At 37.0% G+C, this 14,678-nt stretch overlaps 1 protein-coding gene across 2 annotated transcripts in view; it reads right to left on the bottom strand.

Annotated features, from left to right (window-relative positions):
* MTMR11 (myotubularin related protein 11) overlaps positions 1-14,678 on the bottom strand; it is a 160,956-nt gene that overhangs the window by 67,919 nt on the left and 78,359 nt on the right. For both annotated transcript variants that reach the window (XM_053705406.1, XM_053705401.1), the window contains exon 5: positions 6,811-6,953. In XM_053705406.1, coding sequence (XP_053561381.1) covers positions 6,811-6,953 — 143 coding nt within the window. The remainder of the gene's footprint in view (positions 1-6,810; positions 6,954-14,678) is intronic.

The following is a 14,678-nucleotide window of genomic DNA, read 5'->3' as shown; positions in this document are numbered from 1 at the left end:
AACAAGCAGCCTAGAAATCCTTGGTAGCATGCATCCTTAGTGAAATAGCTTGGGAAATACTATCTAAAATGTTTTTTAAAAAAAACAAGCAAAATGCAAATAGCTTTATGCAATATACCTAATAGTAACCAAGCCCATAACACAATCAATTAGAATCATGGCCCAGTCCAACAGTCCTCTTGTATGTTAGGGTCTAGTCAGGGATTTCCTTCTGTATGTTTTTAAAAACATAATTTATGTAAGAACTTACCTGATAAATTCATTTCTTTCATATTAGCAAGAGTCCATGAGCTAGTGACGTATGGGATATACATTCCTACCAGGAGGGGCAAAGTTTACCAAACCTCAAAATGCCTATAAATACACCCCTCACCACACCCACAATTCAGTTTAACGAATAGCCAAGAAGTGGGGTGATAAAAAAGTGTGAAAGCATATAAAATAAGGAATTGGAATAATTGTGCTTTATACAAAATCATAACCACCACAAAAAAAGGGCGGGCCTCATGGACTCTTGCTAATATGAAAGAAATGAATTTATCAGGTAAGTTCTTACATAAATTATGTTTTCTTTCATGTAATTAGCAAGAGTCCATGAGCTAGTGACGTATGGGATAATGATTACCCAAGATGTGGATCTTTCCACACAAGAGTCACTAGAGAGGGAGGGATAAAATAAAGACAGCCAATTCCTGCTGAAAATAATCCACACCCAAAATAAAGTTTAACAAAAAACATAAGCAAAAGATTCAAACTGAAAACGCTGCCTGAAGTACTTTTCTACCAAAAACTGCTTCAGAAGAAGAAAATACATCAAAATGGTAGAATTTAGTAAAAGTATGCAAAGAGGACCAAGTTGCTGCTTTGCAAATCTGATCAACCGAAGCTTCATTCCTAAACGCCCAGGAAGTAGAAACTGACCTAGTAGAATGAGCTGTAATTCTCTGAGGCAGAGTTTTACCCGACTCAACATAGGCAAGATGAATTAAAGATTTCAACCAAGATGCCAAAGAAATGGCAGAAGCTTTCTGGCCTTTTCTAGAACCGGAAAAGATAACAAATAGACTAGAAGTCTTTCGGAAAGATTTAGTAGCTTCAACATAATATTTCAAAGCTCTAACAACATCCAAAGAATGCAACGATTTCTCCTTAGAATTCTTAGGATTAGGACATAATGAAGGAACCACAATTTCTCTACTAATGTTGTTGGAATTCACAACTTTAGGTAAAAATTCAAAAGAAGTTCGCAACACCGCCTTATCCTGATGAAAAATCAGAAAAGGAGACTCACAAGAAAGAGCAGATAATTCCGAAACTCTTCTGGCAGAAGAGATGGCCAAAAGGAACAAAACTTTCCAAGAAAGTAATTTAATGTCCAATGAATGCATAGGTTCAAACGGAGGAGCTTGAAGAGCCCCCAGAACCAAATTCAAACTCCAAGGAGGAGAAATTGACTTAATGACAGGTTTTATACGAACCAAAGCTTGTACAAAACAATGAATATCAGGAAGAATAGCAATCTTTCTGTGAAAAAGAACAGAAAGAGCAGAGATTTGTCCTTTCAAGGAACTTGCGGACAAACCTTTATCTAAACCATCCTGAAGAAACTGTAAAATTCTCGGAATTCTAAAAGAATGCCAAGAAAAATGATGAGAAATACACCAAGAAATATAAGTCTTCCAGACTCTATAATATATCTCTCTAGATACAGATTTACGAGCCTGTAACATAGTATTAATCACAGAGTCAGAGAAACCTCTTTGACGAAGAATCAAGCGTTCAATCTCCATACCTTTAAATTTAAGGATTTCAGATCCTGATGGAAAAAAGGACCTTGTGACAGAAGGTCTGGTCTTAACGGAAGAGTCCACGGTTGGCAAGAGGCCATCCGGACAATATCCGCATACCAAAACCTGTGAGGCCATGCCGGAGCTACCAGCAGAACAAACGAGCATTCCTTCAGAATCTTGGAGATTACTCTTAGAAGAAGAACTAGAGGCGGAAAGATATAGGCAGGATGATACTTCCAAGGAAGTGATAATGCATCCACTGCCTCCGCATGAGGATCCTGGGATCTGGACAGATACCTGGGAAGTTTCTTGTTTAGATGGGACGCCATCAAATCTATTTCTGGAAGTTCCCACATTTGAACAATCTGAAGAAATACCTCTGGGTGAAGAGACCATTCGCCCGGATGCAACATTTGGCGACTGAGATAATCCGCTTCCCAATTGTCTACACCTGGGATATGAACCGCAGAGATTAGACAGGAGCTGGATTCCGCCCAAACCAAAATTCGAGATACTTCTTTCATAGCCAGAGGACTGTGAGTTCCTCCTTGATGATTGATGTATGCCACAGTTGTGACATTGTCTGTCTGAAAACAAATGAACGATTCTCTCTTCAGAAGAGGCCAAAACTGAAGAGCTCTGAAAATTGCACGGAGTTCCAAAATATTGATTGGTAATCTCACCTCCTGAGATTCCCAAACTACTTGTGCCGTCAGAGATCCCCACACAGCTCCCCAACCTGTGAGACTTGCATCTGTTGAAATTACAGTCCAGGTCGGAAGCACAAAAGAAGCCCCCTGAATTAAACGATGGTGATCTGTCCACCACGTTAGAGAGTGTCGAACAATCGGTTTTAAAGATATTAATTGAGATATCTTTGTGTAATCCTTGCACCATTGATTCAGCATACAAAGCTGAAGAGGTCGCATGTGAAAACGAGCAAAGGGGATCGCGTCCGATGCAGCAGTCATAAGACCTAGAATTTCCATGCATAAGGCTACCGAAGGGAATGATTGTGACTGAAGGTTTCGACAAGCTGCAATCAGTTTTAGACGTCTCTTGTCTGTTAAAGACAGAGTCATGGACACTGAATCTATCTGGAAACCCAGAAAGGTTACCCTTGTCTGAGGAATCAATGAACTTTTTGGTAAATTGATCCTCCAACCATGATCTTGAAGAAACAACACAAGTCGATTCGTATGAAATTCTGCTAAATGTAAAGACTGAGCAAGTACCAAGATATCGTCCAAATAAGGAAATACCACAATACCCTGTTCTCTGATTACAGACAGAAGGGCACCGAGAACCTTTGTAAAAATTCTTGGAGCTGTAGCTAGGCCAAACGGCAGAGCCACAAACTGGTAATGCTTGTCCAGAAAAGAGAATCTCAGGAACCGATAATGATCTGGATGAATCGGAATATGCAGATATGCATCCTGTAAATCTATTGTGGACATATAATTCCCTTGCTGAACAAAAGGCAAGATAGTCCTTACAGTTACCATCTTGAACGTTGGTATCCTTACATAACGATTCAATATTTTTAGATCCAGAACTGGTCTGAAGGAATTCTCCTTCTTTGGTACAATGAAGAGATTTGAATAAAACCCCATCCCCTGTTCCTGAACTGGAACTGGCATAATTACTCCAGTCAACTCTAGATCTGAAACACAATTCAGAAATGCTTGAGCTTTTACTGGATTTACTGGGACACGGGAAAGAAAAAATCTCTTTGCAGGAGGTCTCATCTTGAAACCAATTCTGTACCCTTCTGAAACAATGTTCTGAATCCAAAGATTGTGAACAGAATTGATCCAAATTTCTTTGAAAAAACGTAACCTGCCCCCTACCAGCTGAGCTGGAATGAGGGCCGCACCTTCATGTGGACTTAGAAGCAGGCTTTGCCTTTCTGGCTGGCTTGGATTTATTCCAGATTGGAGATGGTTTCCAAACTGAAACTGCACCTGAGGATGAAGGATCAGACTTTTGTTCTTTGTTGAAACGAAAGGAACGAAAACGATTATTAGCCCTGTTTTTACCCTTAGATTTTTTATCCTGTGGTAAAAAAGTTCCTTTCCCACCAGTAACAGTTGAAATAATAGAATCCAACTGAGAACCAAATAATTTGTTACCCTGGAAAGAAATGGAAAGTAGAGTTGATTTAGAAGCCATATCAGCATTCCAAGTCTTAAGCCATAAAGCTCTTCTAGCTAAAATAGCTAGAGACATAAACCTGACATCAACTCTGATAATATCAAAGATGGCATCACAGATAAAATTATTAGCATGCTGAAGAAGAAGAATAATATCATGAGAATCATGATGTGTTACTTGTTGCGCTAAAGTTTCCAACCAAAAAGTTGAAGCTGCAGCAACATCAGCCAAAGATATAGCAGGTCTAAGAAGATTACCTGAACACAGATAAGCTTTTCTTAGAAAGGATTCAATTTTCCTATCTAAAGGATCCTTAAACGAAGTACCATCTGACGTAGGAATAGTAGTATGTTTAGCAAGGGTAGAAATAGCCCCATCAACTTTAGGGATTTTGTCCCAAAATTCTAATCTGTCAGACGGCACAGGATATAATTGCTTAAAACGTTTAGAAGGAGTAAATGAATTACCCAATTTATCCCATTCTTTGGAAATTACTGCAGAAATAGCATTAGGAACAGGAAAAACTTCTGGAATAACCACAGGAGATTTAAATACCTTATCCAAACGTTTAGAATTAGTATCAAGAGGACCAGAATCCTCATTTTAAATAAATATGAAGATTTATCAGCATCAACCTCTGAGACAGAATCCTCTGAACCAGAAGAGTCATCAGAATCAGAATGATGATGTTCATTTAAAAATTCATCTGTAGGGAGAGAAGTTTTAAAAGATTTTTTACGTTTACTAGAAGGAGAAATAACAGACATAGCCTTCTTTATGGATTCAGAAACAAAATCTCTTATGTTATCAGGAACATTCTGCACCTTAGATGTTGAAGGAACTGCAACAGGCAATGGTACTTTACTAAAGGAAATATTATCTGCATTAACAAGTTTGTCATGACAATCAATACAAACAACAGCTGGAGGAATAGCTACCAAAAGTTTACAGCAGATACACTTAGCTTTGGTAGATCCAGCACTAGACAGCGATTTTCCTGTAGTATCTTCTGACTCAGATGCAACGTGAGACATCTTGCAATATGTAAGAGAAAAAACAACATATAAAGCAAAATTGATCAAATTCCTTAAATGACAGTTTCAGGAATGGGAAAAAATGCCAAAGAACAAGCTTCTAGCAACCAGAAGCAATGAAAAATGAGACTTAAATAATGTGGAGACAAAAGCGACGCCCATATTTTTTTGGCGCCAAATAAGACGACCACATTATTTGGCGCCTAAATGCTTTTGGCGCCAAAAATGACGCCACATCCGGAACGCCGACATTTTTGGCGCAAAATAACGTAAAAAAATGACGCAACTTCCGGCGACACGTATGACGCCGGAAACGGAAAAGAATTTTTGCGCCAAAAAAGTCTGCGCCAAGAATGACGCAATAAAATGAAGCATTTTCAGCCCCCGCGAGCCTAACAGCCCACAGGGAAAAAGAGTCAAATTTTTTGAAGGTAAGAAAAAATGATTAAATCAAATGCATAATCCCAAATATGAAACTGACTGTCTGAAAAATAAGGAAAGTTGAACATTCTGAGTCAAGGCAAATAAATGTTTGAATACATATATTTAGAACTTTATAAACAAAGTGCCCAACCATAGCTTAGAGTGTCACAGAAAATAAGATTTACTTACCCCAGGACACTCATCTACATGTTTGTAGAAAGCCAAACCAGTACTGAAACGAGAATCAGCAGAGGTAATGGTATATATAAGAGTATATCGTCGATCTGAAAAGGGAGGTAAGAGATGAATCTCTACGACCGATAACAGAGAACCTATGAAATAGACCCCGTAGAAGGAGATCACTGCATTCAAATAGGCAATACTCTCCTCACATCCCTCTGACATTCACTGCACGCTGAGAGGAAAACCGGGCTCCAACTTGCTGCGGAGCGCATATCAACATAGAATCTAGCACAAACTTACTTCACCACCTCCATCGGAGGCAAAGTTTGTAAAACTGAATTGTGGGTGTGGTGAGGGGTGTATTTATAGGCATTTTGAGGTTTGGGAAACTTTGCCCCTCCTGGTAGGAATGTATATCCCATACGTCACTAGCTCATGGACTCTTGCTAATTACATGAAAGAAATAGCGCTAGTTAATTGTCAGATTAACCAATAAGCCTCCTTGTTAAGATGATCCATCCCACCTCTGTTATGAAATAAACAGAAGAAAGAAAGGACTCAGTGTACAGGCCACATTTTTCTGATAGCCAACCAGTTTTGCTTCATATATAACATAAACAGGAGGGAGGTCTCGATTAGGGCCAGACCACCGCAAGTAAGAGGGCTGCAAGGGGCCCTTGTTACTGTTGGCCAGAAGAGGTGTTGCAGAATAGCTAGATTTTGTTGGGGGAGAGACTGTTATGGGTTATGTATTGAGGATCTCTTGGGGGTTATGGGGTACTGCATGGGAGAAGATCATATAGAGCAGCAAAGGCAGACTATTTTGTTTAAGGTGAGTCAATTTTAATGCAGGTCCATGTCAAGTTACTTTTGGATTCTCCCCATTGAGATTTACAATGTCTGGGCAAGGACTTTACACCAGATCAAGTCAGACCAAAGAAAAAATGTCTGTGCAAGTACTAATGACTAAATGTGCATAATAGTGGATACTGTGACTATTATTATTATTATATTATATATATTATTGTATAGCTGCTTGCATGTTTAGCAACTGATGTTGGTATTACGTATAAGGTGTCACAATGCGCCTGTCAGCTAATTATTTGCTGACAGGGGTTTCATTGCACACAAGCCGCTAATGATAGCAACATGGTTGTCACTCTGTTCTTTCATTAGTGACAAGCATAATATGTAGCCCATACACAAGTTGTGTCATGTAGTCTTACCTTAAGGGCATCTGACAGCTGTGACTTGCCACTGAAATTGAAGTGTATGAGTTGGAACCCTTTACAATATATCAATAGCTCCTCTGGGGTAAACTTCAGGTTGGACTGGGCTGTTAATACCTTCATTTTGGACTGGTTGGCCACTGAAATGAAGAGGGTAAAGATTTAGCAAATGCAAAACCAAAAATCATACATTCATGTTTGTTCCACTTCTTCAAAATATGTCATTGCCTAAGGTATATTATAATGGATACATCAGTAAACAATTCTATATCTTCTCATGTCTAACTTTCCTTTCAGTGCTTATTGACAATCTCACTCACCTCTTCATTAACATAGGTTGTTGTAATCTGGGGCTAAAACATGCTTTCAAGCTAAGAGTGACACAATACTGACAACAATCATACATGCAATAGCTTGTTCTATGGAATGGTACCAGCCCAGGGTTCATCCAGGTTTCAGAGAAGCAAAACTATATATGTGAAGAATAATATAGTTTAAAAATAATCTGTATTATAGATCCAGCTTGAATGACTGTACAATTGTATGCTCATTTTAGTTAGTTAATTTGGTGGCTCAGATATGACTGTAGGTACCAATTTTGTTAATTATATGTATCATTCAAATAACTGCCAATACTGACAAACTGGGTTTTAGTATAATGCCCAGCATGTTATCAAGAAAGCAAAGGTAAGTGGGTAACAACAAGGATATAAGGAAGAAGCTGAACAAAAGAAATTGTGATCTCATTCTGTTGGAAGAGGCTGCCATCCTCTCATGCTCACTCAGCATGATAGAGAATAGATAGATACTGATAGATACTGATAGATATATGATAGATAGATAGATAGATAGATAGATAATGGATAAGTAAAAGTGACAGTCAAGTCCAAAAAAACTTTCATGATTTAAATAGGGAATGTAATTTTAAACAACTTTCCATTTTACTTTTATCACCAATTTTGCTTTGTTCTCTTGGTATTCTTATTTGAAAGCTAAACCTAGGAGGTTTATATGCTAATTTCTGAGACCTTGAAGACTGCCTCTAATCGGAATGCATTTTGACCACTAGAGGGCATTAGTTCATGTGTTTCATATATATAATATTGAGATCACGCACGTGAAGTTACCTTGGAGTGATCACTGATTGGCTAAAATGCAAGTCTGTCAAAAGAACTGAAATAAGGGGGCAGTTTGCAGAGGCATAGATACAAGGTAATCACAGAGGTAAAAAGTATATTAATATAACAGTGTTGGTTATGCAAAACTGGGGAATGGGTAATAAAGGGATTATCTTTCTTTTTAAACAATAAAAATTCTGGTGTTGACTGTCCCTTTAATTTTTTAATTCATACTGTTAGTAAACCTTTTTAGGTCTCCTGTATGCAAGTCGGCTTCATATGTTAGCACATGAAGCATTATGGGTCGCAGAATTGCTCCTCCGGTAGAGAGGCTTCCACAGTAGCCTTACAGCTTGAGACAAAAAAATACTGATTTGAAAACATTTATAGAAATTTCTGCAAGATTTAGGATTAGCATTTTGCCCCAATAACGGCAAGACCCAATCATATGCCTTTCTTTTCAGGAGTGATTAATGCAAGTCAACAATCAAGGCGTAAGAAAGGAAAACAAAATGTTACAATTTCAGCCTTAGCATTATGGTGGTAGCCCAGAGACACAGTGCCAGCTAATTTGGGCACGTCTGCCACCTCCTCCCTGATCTAAATGTAGGTAAGAGAGTCAGCAAATAAAGATGAGAAAACAAGCAATGGAGGAAGGAAATATAGATATGGTAAGTGAAAGAATACTGTATAAAGATTTAATTCCTTGGAATCAGATATACTAATACAACATGGATGATACCAACGGGCAAGGATGATACAAATAGACAATGCATTCAGCAAGAAAATGTAAAGGGAAATGAGTCAGAAGTAAACAATCTGGGTTCAGAAGGAACTTGCAATTTTAAATTTTTTTCCGTTTACTTCTATCAAACTTCCTTTTTTGTATTCTTTGTAGAAAAACATGACTAGATAGGATCACTAGGAGCGAGGTGATAGGTGGTTACACACATTTACCACTTGCCACTGGCTCACCAGATGTGTTTAACCCCTTTGCAAGCGTTAAAGTCATAGTTATATGAAAGTAATAGAGCAAAAATAAAATGCTCTAACATTAGAAAATATTCTTTTCACACTGTTATGTCCCTTTAACATCATCTCGTTAAATGTTTTCTAAACAGCATTGAACTCACATTCTGTAACTGTGTGTCCAAATATAGAAAATGAAGCCTTGATAGTAAATATTATTATGTTTTATCATAGTAACCACTTAGTAGGTCACACATAGCAGGCAACAGTATCTAATCTCTCCAGCACAGTAAGAATGCAGTGTACAAATATCCTGTTGTAACTCTGAGAGCTACCAATAATTGTGCCTGTGGTTAGATGTACTGTCAGCACTCCCCAAGACTATAAAAGTATATATATCTAGAGGTGGCATGCACATTTCCTGAGGAAACACTTAATATTTCATTTTCATTAGAAAAAAAAAATGTGAATGGGTTAAATACAAGATTTTGCACACTGATTAAAAGGGACTTGGCACTTTATTACTGAATGTAACTTTATTTCTTAGTAATTTAGCAATAAAATGAAGTTATATGACTAATCCAACTGATACAGGAGTATTATGCTCTTTAGTGGGGGTGTTTATCCTTTTCCCTTGAATAATTTTTCACTCTAAGTTCTGGTGAAGAGCCTTTAGAAATACAACCAACGGAAACAAAGATATATAGCGGATTGGCTATACAATCATTTTTATGGTTCTTACTTTTATGTAAGGGAGGATTTTAATCTTATAGTTTTATCTACTCCATAACTTAAATGAATATTACTTTTTGCCTGGAAATAAGCTTCTATAAGCAGCAAAACAAGCCTATCTTCTGCTGATGATAGTTAATAAGCTTGAAACAGCTGTCCAGAAGCGGTTGCTGTTTTGCTGTACTTATCCCATAAGGGGATTCTGTGGTCAAACACAGTACAGAAGCAAAAATTGGGAGATACTGCATATATAATTTGCATATCTTACCCAGAGTTCTCTGGTGCATTGGTAACAATGTATACAGACTGCTTTTATGGGAAGGCAAGTGGATACTTGCTTAAATAGCCTAGATATGTTGATTGGCTATACAATAATGTTAATATGCTTATATGTATATAAATTTGAAAATATAGGGAGACTGACAATCTTCTATTAGTTAAAGCCCCCTACTCATGCTCAGGTGTTCTCATGACAGTGTATTGGAATTGTGTAGGGATTAATTCTAATATAAATATTTAAAGCAGGAATGATTCAGTCCATAAAGGCAAAGTACTGTAGTGTTAGGACCAGTCAACATTGGGACACCTTGTAAGTTGGTGACTGGCTAAGCAGAATATGGCCATACTGTGTGACTAAGATCCCAATTTGAACATAAAAGCATAGGTGTTCTTGCAGGCAATTTTGCAGCATTTAAAAATGTTTTGTTTATTTGTAAGTGAATCTGCACCAATATATATATATATATTCTGCTTTATCAGTTTAGTGAAGATCTTTCTGAACCATGTTCTTTTAGAGAAGGGCAGAAATCAGAAAACAAAATCTAAATCACAACTGCTGGTTGATACAAATGAAATGTAAAACAAAAACAAACCAAGTTGAAAGCTGTTGACAACAATATAACAACCCAGTTAGCGTGGGTGTGTGCCAGTCAGCTCTTTGCTTTAAACACTTATTTGGCTATAAATACTCAGTTAGGCTCCAAAAAAAAATAGCAGAATAAATTACATAACAGCTTTAACAATTCAGTCTGTTTCTGGAGTTTGCTACAAAAAATATTGCCAAATACTGGTCAAGCCCAAACTGTCCAGTCAAATTACATGTGTATGAGGCTTCTCTGCTGATTTACAATAAAATGCCTCGTTACCAAAAGGACATGTGTAACTATGCAAGCAGAAGTATCACTAAAATGTTTCTGGTTAAAGGGACGCTAAAGTCAAAATAAAATGTCATAATTTAGATAGAGAGCACAATTTTAAACAACTTTCCAATTTACATTGATTTCCCAATGACACGCGGTCTTTTTATATGCACAATGCCTGAGCATGTGCAAGATTTCAATGTGTGTATGTATATGAGTTTGTTATTGGCTTATGGCTGTCACGTGATACAGGAGCCAGCAAAATTAAATACATTTTGAAATTTGTCAGAAAGAATCCACTGCTTAAAATTGTAGGTATTTTAGTTTATAAAAATAATGCGACAGGGGGAGCTACTGGAAAGCAAAGACTGATGGTTTGATAAATAAAATGCATAAAGACAAAATGCATGTACTGTAATGAAGAGATAGGAAGTAATTCATTAAACGTTAATGTCCTTTTAAATCCATGACTATGGAAACAAAACAGGCTGCAAATATACTGAAGCTTAGGGGCAATTTTACAAAAAAACAACTGTCACAATATAGTCCAACCAAATGCCCCAAAAATAAAGTATAGCTCCCTTTGATTAAAGGGACAGTCTTGTCAAAATTAAACTTTCATTATTCAGATAGGGCATGCAATTTTAAACAACTTTACAATTTACTTTTATCATCAAAATTGCTTAGTTCTCTTGGTATTCTTTGTTGAAAGCTAAACCTAGGTAGGCTCATATGTTAATTTCTAAGCCCTTGAAACCACCTCTTATCCCAGTGCATTTTGACAGTTTTTTCAGCTAGACAGCACCAATTCATGTGTGACATATAGATAACATTGTAACAAAGCATATTTGATGATAAAAGTAAATTGAAAAGCTGTTTAAAATTGCATGCCCTATCTGAATCATGAAAGTTTAATTTTGATTAGGCTTTCCCTTTAAGTTTCAATGAAATAGTTAAGCGCACTAACTAAAGGAACAATTCTACTCTTGATTTGTTTGTACTTCATCATCTTAGAGATCAAGCTAAGGCTACTATCATACACAGCATTTTTATTTTCATTAAATACCACCCATATCCCTCAAGGAAAAAACAAAACAATTTAATAGCTGGCAAATCTTATTATAATTTCCATATTTGCAAACCAAACCATAATACTCAAACGAGAGTCTCAAATAAACTATTCTTCTTAGACTAGCTTCATAAGAATGTTACTGAGCTCACCAATCAAGGGTGGAGCTATGTAGAGAGGCAAGGAATATGGATGTACAAATGGAGGTGCTGAATGGGCAAGGGTAGTGAATGAGTGCTCCTGCACATTGTTAAAGGGTAGTCAATGAGTGCTCCTGCACATTGTTAGGGTGGTTCCTGATAGAGCAGAGTAGAGCTCCCAATTCAGTTTAATTGAGAGCGTTGCTATCATGAATTCCCAACTGCCATATATCCTCATCTGCAATAAACCCCTACTAACAGAAACCACCATCCACCCCTTTGCTTCCACTATTGCCTTCAGCCAGTTCATACATTTCAACATACCCCAACCCCCATGCACATTCCCATCTACAATAAACTTCAAATATTATTAACCCCTTCATGCACTGAGACTCATGATCAAATAGGGTTAAAGGGATCTGAAACCCTAAATTGATTGTTCAGATAGAACATACTATTTTAAACAACTTTCCAATTTACTTCTAATATCAAATTGTTAGCTCTGCAGAATCTGTTGGTGCTCTACAAATAACCGATAATAATAATTGTGGTTCATTCTCTCTATGTCCTTTATTAAAGGGACATAATACTCATATGCTAAATCACTTGAAACTGATGCAGTATAACTGTAAAAAGCTGACAGGAAAATATCGCCTGACCATCTCTATGTAAAAAAGTAAGATATTTTACCTCACAATCTCCTCAGCTCAGCAGAGTAAGTTCTGTGTAAAAAGTTATACTTCACCTGCTCCCAGCTGCAGGTAAAAAAAAATAAAAAATGAAGAAATGAACTGCAGCCAATCAGCATCAGCAGTGCTGAGGTCATGAACTCTTACTGTGATCTCATGAGATTTGACTTAACTCTCATGAGATTTCATAGTAAGCTTCCTTTACCTGATTGGTGAAATAATATGAGAGTTCACGAGGCTCATCCCCTAAGCTGTCCCAGGACAGACACACTAAAATGCTGCTTAGAAATCCTTTACAATGGGAGGTGGCTACTGAGGAACTTTCGAGGTAAAATATCTTTCTTTTTTACATAGAGATGTTCAGGTGATATTTTCTAGTCAGCTTTTTACAGCTATGCTGCATCACTTTCAAGTGTTTAAACATTTGGGTATTATGGCCCTTTAAAGGAGCAGCAATACACTAAAGGGAGCTAGCTGGACACATATGTAAGCCAGTGACAAAGGGCATATATGTCACCAATCAGCAGCGAGCTCCCAGCTCCTGAGCCTACCTAGGAATTCTTTTCAAAAAAGGATACCAAAAGAATAAAAACAATAGATAATAGAAGTAATTTGGAAAGTTATTTAAAATGTTATACTCTATCTAAAGCATGAAGAAAGAAAAAACTGTGTTTCACGTGCCTTTTAAGGAGATATTATATTCTAGAATTGAGCTCTCTTTTGATCTTTGAATGGTTAACTCATTAACCAATAAAGGGGACTTTTAAAATAAGCACTGGATTCAAATAAGATTTTAAGAAAGAACAACAAGGGTCTAAGTAGGTTACTTTGTTTGGAGGTGTGTTTGCTGTGGCATGGAGGTTGTAGTGGTAGAGTGGTCTTTAATTGTATATAAAGATTATGGAAGTTGGGTTCAGCAAAAGAGTTGAGGGATATGGGGAGGGGGGTAGTAAACGGTTAATTACATAAAGAGGGTTGAAACCAGAGGGGTTAATATAAGGTATGGGACTCTTCAAATTGATGGTCCTCTGATGCCTCATTCCTTGCTCTTGTGGGGCTGATATCCAGTTTGGCTTCACCAAACAGAGGTGTGGGCATCATCAAAGTCTGAAATATGTTTATAAAAAGAAAAGGAATGTCAAGGTCCTTAGAAATGCCCCAATAGTTGAATTGCAATGGGTTTTTTAAAAGACCTATATATGAATATAAAATATAAAGGGATTTATTGTGGTCTGATGTCACTGGTCAAACATTTAAAAACATGTCATGATTTGGCTAAGGCCTAGTTTCCATTGCTTTTATAAACTACGTAAACTTGTGGTAACTACAAGTATCTCCTTTAAAGTCTATGGCGATTTTTATGTTACCTTCAAATTACACAGTTTACAACAGCAATGGAAACTAGACCTAAGATAGTATTAACTTGAATAACTGGTTATCAGGCCACAGCAATCATTTAATGAGTCAATCAGCAAGGACGGGAATCTAAGTAGTAAAACCTCTAACCAATAAATGCATTCTGAATAAATATGTAACTGTTGTTATGATGACAGAACACACAGGTGCCGGATTACATTCACTGCATGTGTTTATGTACACAGAATGTATCTGTATAATTGTTCATCTATGCTTTTAAAGGGACAGTATACACCAGTTTTCGTATAACTGCATGTGATAGACACTTCTATAAATAATAATATGCACAGCTACTGTTCTAAAAATCCAGTATAAAACCATTTAAAAACTTACTTAGAAGCTTCCAGTTTAGCTCTGTTTAAAAGGTTACTGGATCACCCACTGCAAGTGGGAAATAGCAGACCCTCCCCCTTCATTTGCATATGAAAAGACCCTTTACACAAACAGAACAGCAAGCTGGAGTAGGTATACGTCGGTATTCTCCTAAAACCTTGGGGCTTGGTTAGGAGTCTGTAAATCAGAGCAATGTTTTTTTTAAAAATAAGCAAAACTATCAATTTAAAAAAAAAAAAAACTGTATGTGCTATATAAAT

This window comes from Bombina bombina, chromosome 1 (assembly GCF_027579735.1).
Source record: "Bombina bombina isolate aBomBom1 chromosome 1, aBomBom1.pri, whole genome shotgun sequence".
NCBI classification, from domain to species: Eukaryota; Metazoa; Chordata; class Amphibia; order Anura; family Bombinatoridae; genus Bombina; species Bombina bombina.
Note: the sequence above shows the minus strand (reverse complement) of the source record. Positions and strands in the feature narration are given on the sequence as shown.